Raw genomic sequence first — 22205 nt, forward strand, 5'->3', positions numbered from 1 at the left:
GCCGCGGCCGCGGGTGGTGCGGAGGGAGGCCTTGCGGGCGGATCGGGCGCTCGGCGGCAGAGGTGGTGGGAGGCGGCGGGCGGGAACGCGGGTCTGGCCGGCCCTGGCGATGGCGGACGCGGCGGCCTCCCCGGTGGGCAAGCGGCTGCTGCTTCTGTTCGCGGACACGGCGGCCTCGTCTTCGGCCTCGGTCCCCGCGGCGGCGGCGGCGGGCGGAGATTCGGGGCCTGCGCTGCGCACTCGGGCCTGGCGGGCCGGCACGGTGCGGGCCATGAGCGGGGCGGTGCCCCAGGACCTGGCGGTGAGTGGCGGCCGAGGCGGGCACTCGAGGCCGGGGCTACAGGGCCTGCGGGCGGCCTCCCCGGGGGCCTTTGTGAGGGGGGGGTGGGGTGTGGGTGACCCAGTTCCGCACCCCCAGATCTCCTTAGCGCCCCCCGCCGGCTCCTCAGCACACGGAGCTTCGACCGGCATGGCTTCCGCGTCGGGGTGCGCGCCCCAGTTTACCCCGGGGGGCGGCCAGGGAGCCGGGAGCTGCCGCCTCCACCTGGCAGGCCCCGCCTCCTAGGCGACCCCTTTCTCAGCGTCCAACCCCCTCCCCCGCAACACGCCTTCCGAGCCGAAGCTCCCGAACCCTGGGCTCCCGGGGCTCTCAGAGTTCCGCCGGTGCTGCTGCTGCTGCCTCCTGGAAGATGCGGACTTGTAGTCCCTAGCCTCTCCTGGGAGACCTGCGCCCTGTTCCCTTCTTCCCGGAGCCCCGAGTGGGGCGGGAATGTGGGCAGTTGTGGGAGGCACGGAGGCTGCATTCGGAGCTGCTCGGGGCATTTTTATCTGGCAGTTACTTCCTCCTTGTCTGAACCCGGCTCGGCCTGGCGGTCTCCAGAAAGGCCAGCTCTCAAGACTCTTCGGGCTCCTCTCTGCGCTTCTGGGTGACAGGAGCTGCCGTTGTGGCTGTTTTTGATAAGTTTGAGATCTATCTTAGCAGCTAAATGGGGCTGTTGGGTGGTGCTTTTTTGCTTCTAGCTGGGCTACTCCCCCAAACCTTGGGAGAGGTTTTGTTTTGAAACTTTGTGTTGAGGCTTGGCCGCTTTTGAATACTTGCATTGGTGTGTTTTGTGATTAAAGTTGTTCAGTAATAGAACTTAACTAGCACCCAGGACCATGATGTGTTGTTTTTGTTAATGTGGCGGCAAAATATTGCCTTTGAGCTTTGGCAAGCCTCCTAAGTTCCTCATTCTGATAGCGGCCCTAGTTTCTCTGTTGAGATAAGACTATGAAAAATGGGATTCTTTTGGAATGTGATAGAGCCGTAGGCAGAAGGAACTTTTTTTTTTTTTTTGATGAATTTGCTTCTGCAGATACTGTATTCGCTGTAAACGGGAACGCATCTTGTAAGATTTGATATTAAAAATGCAGGTTTCTGACACTCGTCTACTTTTTGATCATTGGTGTTAGGCTTATTATTGTTCTGATATGTAAGCTTTATGGGTTGTTTAGCTTGTGGCTGGCTTATGCTTCTGCTACTAGAGTTCATTTACTTTGCTTTGATCTTTATGCTCTGTAAGAAAAGGCTGCTTGGACATTTATGAGGCTTCAATGGGGGGAATTTGTAAAAAAGATACCAGGAATATAATGGAGTGAGGTTGATGATTAAGAAAGGGGACTTGGATTTAAATTCTTTTGCTCTTTCTTTGGAAGATTGCTTTTTAGATTGGCTTGGGGGAGAGTTCTCTCTCTGAGATCCAGTAATTTACTCTAGCCCCTTGAATGCAGAACATACTTAAGATCCACCATTATATGCATATTTTGACCGAAGGCCTAGTCCTAGCTTTTCAGTCGGAATTTTACATTCTAGTTGTTTCCTGCATCAGATGAATTGCTAATGAGCTTTGCACCTGAAATAGCTACCCATTCACTTTGTTGTTTGCTGGGCTCTCTAAGGGCCGAGGTTTCTGAAGCTCAGTGAGTTGCTGGACATCTATTAAGCTAAGTACTGAATAATTTTATCACTGGGCCCATGGAATTGTTTTCTCAAACCAAGTAAAAAGTTGCAGTGATTCTTGGAAGACTAAGTGTACGTTCTAACTGTGTTGAGGTCTTGCATGGAGCTGTATGCATCTAGAAGCAAAGGCAGTTCTGGGTTTTAAGAATACACTTACGCTTGTCGTGTACATATAATCAAGGGACATAGATGAGAAAACAGCCACAACAAAACTCAGAGCTTTAAAAATTTTTTTTACCAGCTTGCAGAATTGCTCAAGAATTGCTATTGCGATGATGAGGTTCTTTTAATGACTGTAACTAGTATAGGATCAGAACTGGCTATTGTTTTCCTTTTTCATTAAAGAGATTTCTTTTGAACCCTAGGCATGTGGGCCTTTCCAATTTGCACCACACACGGTGGTAAACACAACCGTCTTCCAATCAAAAGTGCTCTTCCTGTACTCAAGGGTGGAGTTTGCAAGCAGCTGGCTTGTGATTGGGCAGATTTTCATTCACTTAAGTTTAAGATGTTTTCAGGCATGCTTGATTTTGAGTAAGGCATAGCAGGGCGCCCCCTGTTAAGGATGAGTAATTGAGGATTGAATGAATGAGTTTTTGAAGCGTTTAAAAACATTTCACAATTTTAGATTCCATTAATATCCTCTTTGTAAATACTTTTTGATCCAGAAATCTTTCAAAATGTAGTCCTGATCCATTAATGAACCCTTAAAAAATACCAAAAGCCATGTGCTACCTTAAGATGAAATATGAAATAAGAAAACTTAGGAGGAGCCTGTTGATATAGAGTTTTGTTGATAAGGGTTTGATAGGTGAACATCTTCCTCACCAAACCTATGCTGACAAGTAACAATTGAGATTTTTAGATTATGTAGAAAAGCAGCCCCCTGCCCCCCCCCCATGGATTAGTAGCTTTATTTGTGTTTCAAAACAGGCCAGTTTTGGGTTTTTTAATTTTTTTTAAGTCTCATTGCGGAATGAATTTAATGGATTTTTATGTCTTTATCTCTAATTCTTTTCTAATTCAGTGTCCTCTTTGTGTCTTTGAATCATTATTGGTCTGTGTAAGTGGCAGAGACCTTAGGACTGTTAGATTTATAGATACGGTAGATAAACACACAAACCAAAAAAACCCGTGGATTTTCTTTGTTGTTGTTATAAAAGCAAAACTTAAATTTTGCAGAATGTCAAAAAAAATTTTGACATAGGAAATCCAACAATCTCCATCCTTCACCAGCTTCCACTTGCCAAAGAAAGCTTTATGCATCTTTTTAATACTGGTACAAAAAAATGTAAAAACATGTATACAAAAGTTTTCTTTTTTAAGCAAGTAGTATCATACTGCACAGTATCTGCAACCTGCTCTTTTTTTCTGTTTTCTGTTTAACATTCGACCATGGGCATCAATACCTAAAGATCTTACTCATCTTTTTAGGTAACTACATTATATTCCATAGCATGGATGTACCATAATTTATTAAGTCGTTTCCCCTTATGATGGGCATTCAAGTTATTTAAAAATTTTTGGTTACTTGTAACAAATGCTGCAGCTAATATACTTGTACTTGTATCTTTGTAATCATGGTTTCATTTCTGTAGTTTAGCCATCCAGGAGCGGGATTGTTGGGTTAAGGAAGTACATGTATGTATTATTTTATTAGGTAATGCCAGGTTATTTTCTTATGAGATTATAGTATTTCATACTCCTACCAGCAGTGTATGCAGGTGGTGCTTGTTTCCCTTTACCCTTGCTGTCACCGGTGTCGTCAGTCTTTGTCATTTTTGGCGATCTGATGGGTAAAAAATACTATCTAGCATTTCCATGACTACTAATCTTTTTCTGTTTATTGGCCTTTTATGTTTTTTATGGGTTATTTATGCCAATCTTTTGCCTATTTGAAAAAAGCAGGAGCTCTCTTATTCTGTACAAGTTCTGTGCAGTTAGGCATATTAACCCCTTTACCTGTCAAGTGTATATTTTCTGTAATTTGTCCTTTTTTAAATATTTTAATTTGTTACTGTATTATTTAAGTTTTGTGGGGGGTAACTAGGTTTACTTATTTTTAGAGGAGGTACTGGGGATTGACTTCAGGACCTCGTGCATGCTAGGCGTGTGCTCTACCACTGAGCTATACCCTTCCCCCTCTTGTTTGTCTTTTAACTTTGTATTTGGGTGCTTTGCTACACAGAAAAACAAAGTGTTTATATCATCAGATCCCTTAAACTATTCTTAATTGGTTCTGGGTTTACTTGCTTGGGAAGAGACCTTGAGCCTATATAAATATTCTTCAAATTTTCTGTCTAATTTTTTTTTTTTAAACTTTAGATCTCTGATCCATCTGGAATACTTTTATAAATGGTGTGTGTGAAGGATCTAACTTTTCCTACTGAGTAGTGACTATTTGTGGCAGCACTAATTTTATTGAATAAGCCATTCTTGCTGTATGGTAGAATTAAATGATGCTTTTAGTATCACTGATTTATTTTAAATGTGTACCTTAGCAATCTCAGCTGTTAAGAACTTGCAAGAGGAGTGAAAACATATCTGCCTTGTTTTTGTGTGTGTGTGTGTGTGTGTGTGTGTGTGTTTAATCCCTTAATCTTAATCCTTATTTGGGGGAAAGGTGGGCTCTAAAATATCTAAAATACTTCTTTCCTTTGATTTGAGATAATATGATAAATTTCCCAGAAGAGTGAAAGCATATCTGCCTTTTTTTTTTTTTTTTTAAAAAGTCCTCCTCCAACCTTTTCTTTTTGTCTCAGGTTAGCTTTAAAATACCTCTCTACTTTGTTTCTAGATAATGTAATAATAATAGTCAGGTCCAGGATGGTACCATGTTTCTTATGTACAATCCAACATTATTTATTCTTAACCTGTATTCAGACATAGAACCTCAGCCCTAATTGAAGTGGGAGTTTATGGCTTTTAATGATTATCCTTACTTTTTTTCCTATAATTCCAAAAATTAAATAAAAATCTGAATAATACTGTGATATCATATGCTCTGTTTATCAAAGTAAGTAGAATGTGTTATTGTGGATCAGTGTACAGTTTAGAGAACTTTAAATAAAAATAAGGTGGTACAAAAGAATACATAATGTTTATGTGTGAGGCCCTCTAAGTGCCTCTTCATCCTAACTCTCCTCTTAGAACAGGAGGTCTGTTTTTGAAACATTGAGCCACTGTTGAGTTTTTCAGGCACTCAGGTGCTTTATGTAAGTTTGTCTTATGTGTGTGCGTAATTTTAAACGCCTCTATCTTATTTTCTTTGAATTCTCTTTATTTCAAGGATGTGTAATATGTCCACCAGTGATCACTATACACTGGTTGTTTTGTCCAGCATCCTCTCCCTTTACTGCACAATCAGATCTTTCCTGTTAATTTTGCGTTTTCTTCTAAGAGTTGCTTTACTTACTCTCCACCTGCCAAGGGTTCATTCCCTCCTTGAGTACTCACTTGCCTGGTTCTATTCTCCACTTTATTCAGGTTTGGATTTAGTTTCCCCTCCACCCGCCTAAATGGTGGGTAAGTAACATGGCGCTTTCTCTTAGTGATTTTCTCCACAACAGCTGGAGTGGGTTTCTGTAGGCTTTGCTTCCACGAGGCCTGGGGAACATAACACCTGTTGCGGCTTCTCAGTTTTCCACTGCCTTTGACAGGTGGGTGGTTTTTAAGCCCTCCCCACCTCACTACTCCTACTGCCAAAGTGTCTTTTACCCTAGTTCTGTAAATGGGTAATACCCGCCTGATTGTTTAGTAGTGACTCATACAGTGACTTCTCTCAGTTTTGCAAGGGCAGAAGCTCCAGGGTTTTTTTTGTGTCTTCAGGGGTAATCAGGCCCTAGGGGACTGATTATCACTAACCAAACTCTGGAGACTGATTTATAAATCCATATGAAAGGTTATTTTACAATGGGAAATAAACCTAACCAGAGATCTGCAGAGAGCCCCCTCCTGGTCTACTCAAGAGGCCAAATTACAGATAAGAAGGAGCCTTAGCATGCAAAGAATCAGACAAGGAAAATAGGGTGTTGCCAAAAGGATATTTGCAGCAAGCAGTCCGATTTGGTGATCCTCCACTGTCCTAGTACTTTCTGGTTCCCATTGCTTTGTTCCCCCTTTACTCTTTGCTTTTGATTTTGTCATCCATCAAAATCCTATAAACGGCGGGGAGGGAAACGTGTACATTCTAGGTTCTATCACCTCTATAAAGCCTTTCTAAATCCCCAGTGTGTTTTTTTCTTTGCTCCTTTATCACTTTGTGGATACCTCTTTTGGAATATTTATCACAGTTTTTCTTGGTATAGATACATAACAAGATAGGTAGCTTATCTCCTCTGCTAGATTGAAAGTTCAAGAACAGAGAACATATGCATTTTTCTATTGTCTTAAAAGGCCTCTTCCCACCCTATCTTAACAAGTACAATATTTAGAAGCCAGTATTTGATTAACTTTCCCTTCTGATTTATAATGGATTTTTAACTCTGTGGCCCCATGTTATAAGTATTTATACTTGATCTTTAAGGTTATTTATTTCATGTATTTTTATTGATATTGACTCCCTACTAATATTTTGTCTTTACATTATTGGAATTATATTTGGGACCCCGATCCAAGATACATTTCCCATTGGTCCTTCCGATTTATATCTGGGTTGTTAGATTTAGAAGCATGAGGTTTTTTTTTTTATAATTCTCAATACGTACCTGTTATATAAACTGTAGAAATTATTTTAATAAAAATAAGTTAAAAAAATAGCCCCTGAAGTGTCACAACTCATTAGAAACTGCTGTCAGTGTTTTGATATATATTCTTCTAATCTTTTTTTAGAATTGTTAAAAGTTGAATTCATACTGTATTTTCAATGTTCAATTCAGCTGTATTTTTTTCAACTTATTGTGGCAATTATTTTCTTGTATTATCAAAAACTTTTGTATTATAGGTGATTTTAATTTCCTTTGTGCTTTTCTGTATTTTCAACAGGTAACATGTATTGCTTTTATAACTGAAAGGAAAACAATAAATGCTCTCTAAGAAAATATTATAATTTTTATTGACTGGATAATTTATTTAACTGTTCCCCTTTCACTGGATATTGAAACTGTTTCAGATTTTAGGCTTTATCAATAATGCTGTGATGAACATTTTTGTGACTAAGACTTTCCAGTGTTTAGGGTGATTTCCTAGGGTTCATTGCCAGGAGTGGTATTATGGAAACATTCTTAATTTAAGATTCTTAAAATATGTATACATGTACTTAAGATTCTTGATACATGGCAGATTTTTTTTTTCTTTTTTAAATCAAACCAGTGTATATTCTGACCAGTAGTATGAACTTGCTTAAGGAATGTATGTTTATCTGGAGTCCAAGGTCTGCTAGGAGTTTTATGTTTTTACTTCATTTAATCCTAGCACAACCCTTTGAGGTACTTTCCCTATTAATAGGCAAAGGAAGTGAGGCTCAAAGAGGCTAAAGTAACTTGCTCCCTGCTACACAGCTAACTAATGGGGATGTTGGGATGCAAATCCAGATCTTTGCAGCTCCACTGCCCCTAAGAACATGTGTATGTGTGTGTGTTTTTGTTTTTGTTTTTGTTTTGTTTTTTAATGGAAGTGCTGGGGATTGAACCCAGGACCTTGTGCATGCTAAACACATCCTCTACCACTAAGCTGTATTTCCCCCCACACTTGAGTTTTATTTAGGTTATTCCTATGGTACTCAAGTACTTAACATTTAATTTATTGAGGATGTTAAAAAGTAGAAAAAATGAGAATAATTGTTAGAAATCTATCTCTTTATCAAAAGAACCATAGAGAGAAAATTATTTTTTGTTCTAAAACAGCAGTGTTCTAGACATGCATCATTCCCCACCATAGCTGTCAAAATAATCCCAGTTTTGTAAAAATCATTTGTAACAGAATTCTTATTTTGTTCAGAATGTAAGTAGGAAAACTGGAAAAGAAAGTTTAGGCATCTTGGAAGTTAGTCTTCCATTTTCCTTTCCCTCTCACAATCATCATCATATCCTGTTATTTTTATCTCTCTCAAATATGCTTTTCAGTCATACAGCCTTATTGGTTTAGGCCTTTTTCATCTCTTACCTGGGTTTTCATTGCTTTATAGTTGATCTCCCTGTCTCCAGTTTCTTCTCTCTATAAATTCTCTTCCAACCTGATCCCAAAGTTAATTCTTTCCTTACAAAAGTTAATTATATAAATAATATCTGAATACCTATTTTAAGGGAAAAAAAAGAGGGAACATTTACTGATAAGGCTAAAATACTATTACGTCTTCTGTCCCAATCTTTCTCCTGTCCCTCCACCCCCTAAAAAATAATCTGCAGCTTGCTTTTTTCGATACAATATATCTTAGAGGTCTTTCATGTTAGTCTATTAGACAAATCTCATTTTTAAAACTTCTTTATGTTATTCCATAATATGAATAAAGTGTGTGTAGCCATTCACCTAATTATAGAATATTTTGTAATTTCTGTTTTGGTAGGTGTCGTGTTGTGTGTGTCTCTCCCCTTCCCCCACCATTTAAAACTATCAGTGGCTCCCCATGGCATATAGCAGACAACATAACTCACATGTGTCCAGGAACCAGGCTTGCGAGAAATAGCTGGGTGACAGACTAAAGGGTGTAGGGGAGACTGAGTACTGGAGAGTTGCCTAAAGATTTTCAAATTCACATTAAAAACAAACAACCAAGAAAAAACTACTCTGCTAACCAAACAAGAATCTTTGCCACCACGTTTCAATTTATCATCCATAACATGCCAACAGAGCACTTTACAGCTTACTTATTAGCTATTGCATCCTCCTCCTCCTCCAACAATCTGCTGTTATGTTCTCTGCCTTTGCACCTTCAGGAAAGTTTTTCTCCCTTCTTTACCAGAAAAATGCAGCTTGTCCTTTGAGATCCAGCTTGTATACCACTACCTCTTCTGTGAAACCATTCTAGTTTCCCAAGGCAGATGCCTACTCTAGCATGTTCAGTCTTTATTATTGCCTTTATTACATAGCGCTGTAATAATTTATGTACCTCTCAGTTGGCTCATTTAAGATATGATTCGCACATACACATACACATGTATATGTTTATGAGGCATTCTATTTTTGTTGAGTGTGTGAATAAATTATTTCATTAATTGTAGTAAGAATGGCCTTAGGGAAAACCAGAATCCAAACTGATGATTATATGATTATGTGATAAACCTGAAGGCCTGTAGTCCTCAGATTACTACCATCTGATATTATCAAACTTCAGTTAACTTATTTGATTCTTTAAAGAATTTATTTGATTTTAATGTCAATAAAGTGAGTGTAAATCACATATAGGCCATAAAAGGGATTTTGAAATGAAAGCAAGAGTTTTTCCACTAACTCTCCTTAACTAACAAAGTATTTTACACTTCTGGGTTCTACCTTGGGTTACACCTTGGGTTCTAGCTGTACAGTGTTTTTGGGCTTTTTTGTTTTTTCAGTTTTATTAGGTAGAATTATTACAGTTTGACTGCACATATACATTAAATTGCATGTAAATACATATATACAATATACTGCACATTTTTTTTAGTTTACATATGTATACTGATCATTGTTTCTAAGAACAGATTAGAGCTTTAGCTTTTTAAACTTACATAGGTATCAAAAGAATATAGTCAACCACAAAATAAGAGTCAACAGAATGTAGTTTGTATTTGTTTATAAAAATAAATTTGTGTTTGTTACTTTTACAAATAGTAGAAATTTTAAAAAGACTGTTGAAAAAATGAACTCAAACTGAGTCCCATTCAGATTATCAGCCTGTCTTGGCCATCTCTGACTCAGTCCAGCCACTGTCACTGATTTTTGTTAGTTTATACCCCTTCTTCCTGTCCTGTGACTACCACTACCATTTTAAGAGTTCATGTTCCATATGTTGATCTGATATGATTCTTCACCTTATATGTTCTAACTCCTTCCATCTTTAGCTAGGAGGTGAAGTACAGTGCTAGGGTCAGAAATAAGCCTTAATGCTGGTAGAACATGTTTACATATATTCACATTCCATATTGCTTTCAAAACAAATTCATATCGTTAGCCTAGAGCTGTCGCCTGATCCCAGAATGTATAGCACTGTGGTTGTTGTCAAGTTCAACACTTTATTCCTTTGCTTAGGCAGGTTAAGAGATAATTGCCCTTAAATTAGGAGAAATTTGGCTTTCAAATATTTCAACTTTTCCATGATGTTTTCCGATGTGTGATGATAGGGTTCCTGAATATTAACTTTTTAAATGTTCAAGTTCCTACATACAAAGAGTTAAAATCATTACAGCTTTAGTACAATGACTTCTTTTAGTGTTGTGTGTTGGTATGACTTAGAATTTTGTGAGTCACGTCGTTTTTAAAATGGTTGGCAGATTAGAACTGTAACATGGCACCTAGATGTCAGGCACCATGGAGCCTCATTCTCTGGTTTTCTAAGTGTTACCCTGTAGAAGACTGTGTCACTCAAGGTTAGGCTCAGCCTGGGTGATCATTCCACACTCCTTTTGATGGCTTGCAAGGTTTTGTCTGTCCTTCAGCCATTGCCTCCTCCTAACATCATTTATGACACCACTGTTCTAGTTTCTGGACCAAAATCCAAGTCATTTTTGAATTTTCCTTACCCTTATATCCAGCCAGTCATCATGCTTGATGATAGGACTCATTGATTCTCATGAGCACTAGTCACTTCCTTTCCTAGTCTCACTGCTCCTACTCTAGGTCTGGTAAGAACACACCCTATTCCCCACCCTACCCCCAACTCTAATCCATCTATATCCACAGCTAGCTAGCTTTAGCTAACTGAGTTTTCCTAAAACCAACTATTCTATTCATATCTTGACCTCATATCTTTTTTTTTTTTTTTTTTGCACTTTGTTTGTTTGTTTGGGGGGGTAATTAGGTTTATATTTGTTTTATTTTTTATCGGAGATACTGGGGATTGAACCAAGGATCTTGTGCATGCTAAGCATGCACTTTACCACTGAGCTATACACTCCCGCCATGACCTCATATCTTTTAATAGCAGTTGCACATATGCACACTCACACCCATATATACACATCTCCCATCAGCAGCTGGAAGAAGTCCAGATTTTATCCCAATATTCAGGGTCTTCCACACTGACTTAGTCTTTCTAGTCTCATCTCCCACTTCCTTCCCACAGTGTGCTATATATAGCTCCTGGCCATCCTAGAACTTGAGGGACATTTTTTTTTTTTGTCCTCAACCTTTATCAGTCCCTTTGCACACCTAAAAGGTGATCTCTCCTGCCTCTGAACATTCCCTATACTTTATTTTATCTGTGTTTATCTTACGACATTATTGCCCAATTAGTGCTTTGCAATTGATCAAAGTGCTTTTGAAGCCATTACTTTATTTAATTTTCATAACCAGTCTGTGAGGTAAGACAGGTGTATCTTATCACAAGGGAGGAAACCAAGACTTGAGGAAGAAAGAGTGACTTGCCCAAGTTTTGCAGTTAAAAGTGAGTGGGTCTAAGATTCAAATCCAAGCCTCCTGCGACATAACCCCCAAGCTTTGTTCATTACTACCTTTCTTGGTGCCAGAGTCTGTACTTAAATGTAAGTTTTTTTAATACATCTGTTTCCAGTTATCTACAAATTACTTGAAGTTATATTTTATGCCCCTTGAACATGTGTGTATATATGAGTGAGCTGATTCATATATTTAATGCAATTTAGTGTTCTTTCTCTGTAAAAATCATGCTTCCCCTTTCTGAGCCTTATTTTCCCATCTTTTTTTTTTAAAGCAACTGTGAAGCTTAGTTGGTATATTCTAAATAATAAAACTAGAGCTTTGTATAATGAATTTAATTTCTGGGATAAGTTTTTAGCAGTGTACTTCAATTCACAAGTATTTATTGCCTTGAGGAGATTAAGCCTAATGCTAGGCTACTGAGCAATGGTTCCTCTATAAGTATCCTGAATTTTCATATAGTTCTAACTATAATTTTTAGGTTGACTGAATGAGAACTAATATACTGACAAAAGCTCTTAGGAATTCAGTAACAATTTTAATGGATTTGAATTTTATTCATTATATCATCTATATATATTTAAAAAATAAGAGTGATACATGTACCAGACCTCTAGTATTCAGTCTATAGGAAATGCTTGGTACCCCTAGTACTTACAAATCTTCCTGATAAATCTGCAGTTCCTAGTTGGAAGTGAATGCTTTGGGAATTCTGACATTGTCCTACGTCACTCATTATTGCCTTAGGAAGCGTCACATGAGAAACCTCTTGGAAAGCCAAGTAGTTGGAAAAGTGTTGCTTCCCTGAGTAATTGCTTTATGTATTCCTTTAGACAGTGAGGACTATGGCAACTGACCTTCTCTCCATTTTCAGACTGGCATTTAGGAAGCTCAGAGCCAAATCAATTGATCAGTCAATCATATATTATATATCACTCAGTCATACAGCTGCGTAGATCCTTATTGCCTGCTTAAGTTTTCCCTCTTTTTATACTTTGATATGACTTCCTGTTGCAGTTTGCTTAGCCCTGATTTTTTAACTTATATTTTATCATTTTATTGCATGTTTCCCAAAGCCAACTAGAACTCTTTGAAAATGAAATGGAATATAAATACTCTAGCTTTTCTTTTGTGACCAGCTATGTCTTAGGCACTGGACATACCTGTTCTAAATATTGATACCTATATACATATGACTTGCTTTTTATGCTGTGTTAAGCACTCTCAGATGTCAGAATTTACGTGGAAAAGTCAAACCTAAGCATACAATTTATCAGAAAAATGTAGTTTCATTTAATATGAACTGCTTTCAGAAACTCCTTACAGAATCTACTTAAGTGTATCTCAAAAAGTGGAGTGTCTCTTCTGGGATGAAGCAAAGCATTGTGACGACAGCATGCCTCTGCTAGCAGATATGAGATCACTTCTGGCAGTGGTACTTTAAAACCCACATGTGAGACTGGGAGGACAATTTTTTTTTTTTAGTGTTTATCCTTTTGAATTTTGTACCATGAGTGTATATAACTTATTCAGAATTAAAGAGGCTCACAGTTATTTTCAGTAGAAGTGTAAAAAATTTCCTATCTATTAGACTTTAAACCCTTTGAAACCAAGAAATGTGCTAGATTTCTCTCTGTATTCCTGAACCTAGCACACTATAAGAATACACAGTTAAGTCCCCAGCTAGTGTGCTTAGATGTGAATTGGAAACTCAGAATTGCAAAATAGGATCACGGTGAAAAATTACTAACTGTGGATAACTCATGCCCCCCTTAACTCTGTATCCCCTTTTCAGAGTGAGAATGAGACCAGCTTCCTGGCTTTGAAGTAAGATTAGTTTTTATTGAAACTTATTAAAGAAATTAAAAACAAATTAGTAGGATTTTACCTAGTCAGTTTTTCGTAACAGGAGGTCTGTACTTGTTTCTATATTATAGCATGGGATTTTCCCAAATGTGAATCAAGGTTTTTTTTTTACTATGTATATATATATATATATTTTTTTTTTTTAAGTAAAGTCAGTTTACAATGTGTCAATTTCTGATGTACAGCATAATGCTTCAGTCATAAATGAGCATATACATATTCATTTTCATATTCTTTTTCACCATAAGTTACTACAAGATATTGAATATAGTTCCCTATGCTATATAATATATAGTTGTTGTTTATCTATTTTATATATATTAGTATCAAGATTGCTTATCTCTTTTTGCAGATCTTTGTAGAATTTGATGGCTGTAACTGGAAGCAACACTCCTGGGTTAAAGTTCATGCTGAAGAAGTTATTGTGCTTCTGCTGGAAGGGTCTCTAGTGTGGGCGCCCCGAAAGGACCCGGTCCTTGTCCAGGGCACTCGAGTCTCAATTGCACAGTGGCCAGCACTGGTGAGTGACTTCTATTGGCTATGAACAGATTTGGGCTTTACTCCTATACTATATGGTATTTACCTATAGCTGAACTCTTGAGAATTCCCAGAACTCCAGTACTCTGTCCTTAACACACATTTACTCTGAAGTTACCAAAGCAAAAATTAGAGAGATCTTGAAAAGAGATTTCCAATCAAGATGGCAGAGTAGTAGGACCATGAGCTCACCTCTCCTTGTGACTACAACAAAACCACAACTGACTGCTAAACAACTATTGAAAATAAAAAAGACTGGAACCTACCAAAAAAGATCTGCTTCAACTGGAAACAGTGGGACGGTAGAAGGGACATGCTTGTGATATAATCGGGCCCCATTACCCCCCTGGTTGGGCGAACCACAAGTTGAGGAATAATTAAGTCACAGAGGCTCTCCCACAGGAGTGAGTTCTGAGCCCCATGTTAGGATACCCAGCCTGGGGTTCTGGCATTGGGAAGAGGAAGAGACCCCAGACATCTGGTTTTGAAGACCAGTGGGGCTTAACTCCAGGAGCCCCACAGGACTGGGGGAAACAGACTTCATTCTCTTGGCAAGCATACATGGAATCTCACATGTGCCACGTCCAAGGGCAGAGGCAGTGATTTCAAAGGAACCTGGGCCAGACCTGCCTGGTTTTGGAGGGTCTCCTGGGGAGATAAGGAACCATTGTGGCATGCCCAGGGGACATAAAAGCTGGTGGGGGACATTCCAGGAGTGTTCATCTACATGAGTTTTCCTGGAGGCTGACATCTTGATTGGATCATTAGCACCAACACCTAGCCCCACTCAACAACCTGTAGGCTTAAGGGCTAGGAAGCCTCAGGCCAGACAACATATCTATAAGCAGACTTTCTGAGCCACAGATGCCCCTGGACACAACCCTACCCACCAGAGGTCCAGGACCAGTCTTCACCCAGCAGTGGGCAGACACTGACTCCTCCTGCCAGGAATCCTGCATAAGCCTCTAGTCCAGCCTCATCCACCAGGGCACAGATACCAGAAATAAGGAAACAACAATCCCAAAGCCTCTGGAAGGACTCTATAAACACAGGCCAGACTCTATACTGGGACCACCTGGACCCTGGTCCTTGAGTGACAAGAGAGGAGTGTACTGCTGGGACACATAGGGCGTCTCCCACAGAGGGCCACTTCTCCAAGGTCAAGAAACGTAACTAACCTACCTAAAAATACAAATAGAAAGATAGACACTATGAGGCGGCAGAGGAATATCTTCCTAACCAAGGCACAAGATAAAATCCCAGAAAAAGAAATAAGTGATGAGGAGATAGGCAATTTATCTGAGAAAGAGTTTAAAGTAATGATGGCGAAGATGTTCAAAGAACTCAAGAGGAGTATAGATGCACAGAGTGAAGTTTTTAGCAGAGTTGGAAAATATAAAGAATACCCAAACAGAGTTGAAGAATAAAATCACTGAAATGGGTAACAGACTAGAAGGAACCAAGAATAGACTAAATGAGACAGAAGAATGGATCAGGGAGCTAGAAGACAGATTAGTGAAAATCACTACTGCAGAACAGAAAAAGGAAAAAAGAATGAAAAGAAATGAGGATAGTTTAAGAGAACTCGGGGACAACATGAAACACACTAATATTCACATTATAGGAGTCCCAGAAAGAGAAGAGAGAGAAAAGACCTGAGACAATTTTTGAAGAGATAATAACCGAAAAACTTCCCCAACTTGGAAAAGGAAACAGCCACCCAAGTCCAGAGGCACAGAGAGTTCCACACAGGATCAACCCAAAGACGAACACACCAAGGCACATAGTAATCAAACTGACAAAAGTTAAGGATGAGGAGAAAATACTAAAATTAGCAAGAGAAAAGCAACAAATAACATACAAGGGAACTCCCATAAGGTTATCAGCTGATTTTTCAGCAGGAACTCTACAGACCAGAAGGGAGTGGCACAATATACTTAAAGTGATGAAAGGGAAAAACTTAGAACCAAGAATATTCTATCCAGCAAAGCTGTAGTTCAGATATGATGGAAAAATCAAAAGTTTCACAGATAAACAAAAGAATTCAGCATCACCAAACTAGCTTTACAACAGATGTTAAAAGAACTTCTCTAGTCATCAAACCATAAAAAAAGAGAACAAAAAGAAGCAAGAGAAAAAAAAGACCTACAAAAGATTGCTTTGGCAATTCGGGGTCTTTTATGGTCCCATATAAATTTTGGAATTGTTCTAGTTCTGTGAAAAATGTCGTGAGTATTTTGACGGGGCTGCATTGGCTCTGTAGATTGCTTTGGGTAATACGGCCATTTTGATAATGTTGATTCTTCCAATCCAAGAGCACAAGATATCTTTCCATTTCTTTATATCATCTTCAATTTCTTTCATCAGTGTTTTACAGTTTTCAAAGTATAGGTAACCTCCTTGGTTAAGTTTATTGCTAGGTATTTTGTTGTTTTTGGTGCAATGGAAATGTTTATGCCAGTTATAAAATTCTAGTTTTTGAAGTGAAAAAAAAAAGTGAATGAAGGGCTGCAAATGGCAGAATATCCTTCTTTTTTATGGGTGAGTTGTATTCTAGTGTGTGTGTATATATATACATACATATATATATACACATATGCCACATCTTTACCCATTTATCTGCTGATGTGCCTTTAGGATGCTCCCATATCTTGGCAATTATAAATAATGTTGCTGTTAAAAAATAATAAAATAAATCATCAAAACATGTAAAAAAATTGGAGAGATCTTTTCTCCTTCGTATTCTGAAACTTTTTACATTAGATAATGATACTTTGTTTTTAAATAATTTATTCACCTTTCTTTTCTCATAGTAAGGTTATGAAACAATCTTTGTAATCCTTAAAGCTTTTTTCTCATAGAAACTATTTTTTCCAGCTTTATTGATACAAAATTGACATGTAACATTGTGTATATGTACAGCATGATGACTTTATATATACACGTACTGAAATGATTATCACAGTAAGGTTAGTTAACACATTCATTGGCTCGCATAGTTACCTTATTGTGTATGTGGTAAAAACTTTTAAGATTTGCTGTCTTAGCAACTTTCAAGTATACAATACAGCATTATTAACTATAGTCACCATGCTGTACATTAGATCCCCAGAATTTACTCATCTTGTAACTTCAGTTTATACCCTTTGACCACTTTCACCTATTTCCCTCACTCCCCCTACCCCTGGCAACCACCAGTATATTTGTGTCTGTGAGTTCAGTTGTTTTAGATTTCACATGTAAGTGAAATCATTCCATATTTGTCTTTTTCTGTCTGACTTATTTCAGTTAGCATAATGCCCTCAAGATTTAGCCATGTTGTTGTAAATGGCAGGATTTCCTGTTTTTTAATGGCTGAATAATATTTCATTTGTGTATGGTATTTGTGTGTGTGTGTGTGTGTACCCATTTTCTTTATCTGTTCATCTATCACCAGACGCTTAGGTTGTTTCCATGTCTTGCACGGAGGATATAGCTCAAGTGGTAGAGCACATCTGTAGCATGCATGAGGTTCTGGGTTCAATCCCAGTACCTCCTCTGAGAAGGCTATTATAAATAATGCTGCAGTGAACATGGGGGTACAGTCATCTTTTCAAGACAATGATTTCATTTCCTTCAGATATATACTCAAAAGTGGAATTGCCAGATCTTATGGTAGTCATATATACATATATATACTATTTTCTAGAGTGACTCTACCAATTTACATTTCTGCTGATGGTACACAGGGGTTCCCCCTTCTCTGCATCCTTGTCAGCACCTATTATCTTCATCTTTGCTGATAACAATTCTAACAAGTGTGAGATAATTACTCATTGTGATTTTGATTTGCATTTCCCTGCTAATTAGTGCAGTTGAGCCCCTTTTCATGTACCTCTTGGCCATTCATATGTCTTTGGGAAAAATGTCTAATCAGGTGATTTGTCCATTTTTAAACTTTATTTATTTATTTATTTATTTATTTATTTATTTATTTATTTATTGGTCAGGGGCAGATTAGGTTTATTTATTTATTTATTCTTAGATTAGGGACTGGGGATTGAACCCAGTACCTCATGCATGCTATGGATGTGCCCTACCACTTGAGCTATAGCCTCCCTGCAATTTGTCCATTTTTAAATCAGATTATTTGGAGGGGGGGTTGTTTTTCTGTTTTTGTTTTTTTGTACTTGAGTTGTATGAGGGTTTTTTTTTTAAGTATTAACCCATTATCAGATAAGTGATTTGTAAATATTTTCTCCCATTCTTTACATTGTCTTTTCATTTGTTGATCATTTCTTTTGCTGTGCAGAAGCTTTTAAGTTTTATGTAGTCCTACTTGTTTATTTTTGCTTTTGTTGCTGATGTTTAAAAGGTTTTTTAATTAGTAAGTTTTGAAGTCAGACTAAATAATGCAATAAAATTTAATTCTGAGAGTGTCCATTTTTTCTATCTGTCTTTTTATCAAAATATAGGCATAAAGAGTTAGATTTTTTTCTAAAAAATCTAATTCTCCCCATGGTTAATCAAATTAAGCAATATTGAAAACAATTTTTTTAACCTATTATACATGTCATCACTTACTGAACTGTCTTTTCTCATTTGTTTTTAAGGCCACCTTCCAGTTGAACTTAAATGGATCTAGTCCCCTGGGTGACTTTGTAGGCAATTTATTTATGAAACAGTCATGTGAATTCACCCACACATATTTATACCACTGAGTATTTTAGAAATCTCACAAAGGTATCAGGAGTTCTAGAGATGATAATGCTGTAACTCTTTATTCCGGGAATTTATTGTAATTTAGCCCTCTTGAAGCCTGGCAAGATTAGTCATATCCCTAGAGAGAATGAGGAATTTCTTGTTCTTCTTGTCCGTTTTATCTGTAAATAAGAGTATTGGGCTGACTTTCTGCTCTAGTTTGCTTTCTATGATTATTTGAGGGGCAGATGCTGGGTTGAGAATGTTTCCAAGGACTTAATTTTAGCTTATTTTTATTTACTGAGGGAAGGATACTAATAATGGCTGTTTTCTCTGAAGTTACATATTCAGTTGAATTGTTATTTATTTTCTTTTCCAAGTTCTAATCAATTTCTTGTCATTGTACTTCACAGACTTTTACTCCCCTAGTAGATAAACTCGGTTTGGGTTCTGTGGTTCCAGTTGAGTACCTTCTGGATCGAGAGCTTCGTTTCCTGTCAGATGCTAATGGGTTGCATCTGTTTCAGGTACTTAACACTTACTCTAGTCCTATATTTGTTTCTCTCCTTGCTAATTTCTCTGTTGATTATGACTATTTCCCCTTTTCTTATAGCACTGAAGCAAGTACCTCCTCCAGATAATTGCCTGTGCGTTTTCAAGTTTCTCTGCTCCTTTGAGAAGTACATTTGGTAGCTGAGGCTTCTTTCCTCCTCTACACACCCTCCCCCCACCCCCAAAACCACTTAAGACCACAGCTGTAAGGATTTCCTCAGAAAGGGTTGTTTACCAGAGGTGGCTGCTTTTATAACTTGAGTCTGAGAGAGCCTACACTTAGGCCAGTGGCAGGGAGGCTGAGAATTGGCTGGTTCTGAACAACATTAAATATTGAAGAGCTTAGTTATATTTTTCATTACCAAAAAAAGGGATAAGTTAATAGTTTAAACAAACTACCATTTGAGTTAGTTTCAGAATTTATGGATGGTAATATTTGTTTCTCACTTGTGAGAGTTACTGTCTAAAGGTTAAAGATTAGGAGACTTCTAAGACTCTCCTTCTAACTTCCAAGAGTTTTGTTATCTTACTGAGGCAGCCAAGAACAGTACTTCCTAAACTGTGTTCTGTGAAATATTAATGATGATTTTTTTGTTGTTGATAAATCCTCCTCATTAGGCCTCACTCCTTCGCATCAGCTTTGCTTTATTCATTTTTGTAATCCTAGTGCTCGTATGAGTAGGCATTCAGTGAATGTTGGATAAGTATCAAAATAAGCAAAAACCTTTACATGGAATAAAATGTTTTGTTGTCAGATAAGTATGAGAAACACTGACCTAAACAGTTTTTTTCCTGCATATCTTCTCAGAACCTTTAATATACTGTTGCTCGTAGAAAGATACAGTGTACAGGGTCAGTGTTGACCCTTGAACAACAGGGGTTTGAACTACACAGGTCCACTTACGTGAATTTTTTTTCAATAAACGTGGTACCTATAAGTTAATATGAGTTTCTTTTACACATCTTTTCATTTTTGATGTCTCGTGTTAGTATAATATATTGGTACATTAGTATATAACATATTAGTATATATGTATATTAGTTACAAAAACATTACAGTGTTATGTATTATATAAGGCAGCCTTGATGCAGTGTATTGACAGATGATTCATTTTGTAAACAGACATCATAAACTGAGGGTACCAATACAGTACAGTACTGTAAGTGTATTTTATCTTCCTTATGATTTTATTAATATTTTCTTTTCTCTAGCTTACTTTATTGTAAGAATACAGATATAATACATGTGACATACAAAATAAGTGTTAATCAGCTATTTATGTTATCAGTAAGGCTTCTGGTCAACAGTAGGCTATTAGGAGTTAAGTTTTGAGGGAGTCAAAAGCTATAAGCAGATTTTTGAGTGCATAAGGCGGGAGGAGCAGTTGGTACCCCAATACCCCTGTGTTGTTTGAGGGGGATATACTATTTCCTAAACCTAATTGATCCTAGCATCCTTAACTTTTGCAGAACATCTCATAAGACTAGGCTTCTATGAACATTCTTTGGCAAATGCTGATAGAGAGCTCCTCAGGGGTGTGATTTTTCTCATCTGGTTACGTATTATTGGTATTCATTTTAATATTCATTTACTCTTTTATCTTTACCAGACGGGCACAGATAGCCAAAATCAGATTCTTTTGGAACACGCTGCACTGAGAGAAACAGTTAATGCTTTGATCAGTGACCAAAAGCTACAAGAGATATTCAGCCGAGGTAAGAACAGGTGGTCTTCTGTCCCTGAATTCTGAATCAAGTGTATGGGCAGTGTTGAAAGTGATAGAATGGTAGGGACGCTATGCAACTCTAAACATGTATGCTTGTCTTCTTTTTGTGGGTAGTGTCAAGAGTATCTCCAATTAGTTGGATCTCTAAAAAAAATAGATTGGAAAAAAAGGATCTCACTCAGACCACTGTTTCCTTTTTATATTACATTTTATAATATGCAAATGTATCTTTTTTTTCATGTCTTAAATATTTATTAAGGACTAACTTGTACTAGACACAGTTTTAAGGTACTGGGGATGTAACCATGAGCTAGAAAGTCTCTACCCTTATTAAACGTACTATCTGTAAGGTTCCTAAGGACTCAAGACTGTTAACACTAACAGATCACAAGTTAGAGTATAAAGTATATTCATAAAGGAAGTTGTCCACAGACTCATTCACATTAACAGCATATTAATTTTTAAGAATTAAAAAAATTATTAGCTTTTGTTATCTTTTTCCAGTTCAGATACAGATTTTGCTTAAGATTCTACACAAAGGGCAGACTTTTGCTTCATTTATCCTTCCTTTTTGTCATACTCCACTCTTCTTCCTTTCTGACCCCCATGATAATCATGATTTTCAGTGAAATAGGGTCCTTGGTTCTCTTTTGTCAAACTAAATCTAAATAGTAAAGGTAGGAAAACTGGCCTATTTGGGGAAGGAGAGTATCAGGATAAAGTAATGTTTAATAATCAAGGAAAGGTATGGAGGAGGAAAGAATGTGAGGAAAAATTGATAGCAGAAAGAAGAAAATTGAGTGGACAGAATGAGACTTGGAGATGTATATGAATGTATATGGAAAAATTCAGGAAGCTTAATTGTAGCTCTGAAAGATAAAGTAAGCAATGGTTTAGCTGTATAGTCTCAAGTGTATAAAATATGCAAGAGAGAGAGAAACTGTCCTTCTTGGAGGACCAGCTGAAATTGCAGTGTAACATTACCTGCTGATAAAGTAATATCTTTGAAACCCTGTGTTCCTAGGAAGACAAGTGCTGTATTTGTTCAGACTATTATTAGTGCAGAGGCTGGAAACCTCATAAATTGAACTCTCCACCTCCTGTATGGAAAGTCAGATAACAGAGTGTAAATGGTTATGTGTCATTCCTGTGGTAACTAACAAAATAGTGTGTTCAACTTACTGGCCTCCCACTTTTTTTATGTGTATGTCAGATACACAAGTACATTTTCATACTACCTATAGTTTTTGATTTATAAATTTCCTTTCTGTATTACTTCTAGAATTAGAAGATTGAGATAAGGTGGAATTAGAGGC

The 22205-nt window shown here is 37.7% G+C and overlaps 1 protein-coding gene across 3 annotated transcripts in view; it reads left to right on the forward strand.

Moving 5' to 3' along the window:
- The window catches only part of KDM3B (lysine demethylase 3B), a 59473-nt gene continuing 37268 nt past the window's right edge, over positions 1–22205 (forward strand). For 2 of the 3 annotated variants that reach the window (XM_074360738.1, XM_074360740.1), the window contains exons 1-4: positions 2–301; positions 13746–13913; positions 19024–19137; positions 20773–20878. In XM_074360738.1, coding sequence (XP_074216839.1) covers positions 110–301; positions 13746–13913; positions 19024–19137; positions 20773–20878 — 580 coding nt within the window. In that variant the 5' untranslated portion in view covers positions 2–109. Of the gene's footprint in view, positions 302–13745; positions 13914–19023; positions 19138–20772; positions 20879–22205 lie in introns of all 3 variants that reach the window. The other variant, XM_074360739.1, reaches the window with a different exon arrangement.

The sequence above is a fragment of the Camelus bactrianus genome, chromosome 3 (genome assembly GCF_048773025.1).
Source record: "Camelus bactrianus isolate YW-2024 breed Bactrian camel chromosome 3, ASM4877302v1, whole genome shotgun sequence".
NCBI lineage: Eukaryota > Metazoa > Chordata > Mammalia > Artiodactyla > Camelidae > Camelus > Camelus bactrianus.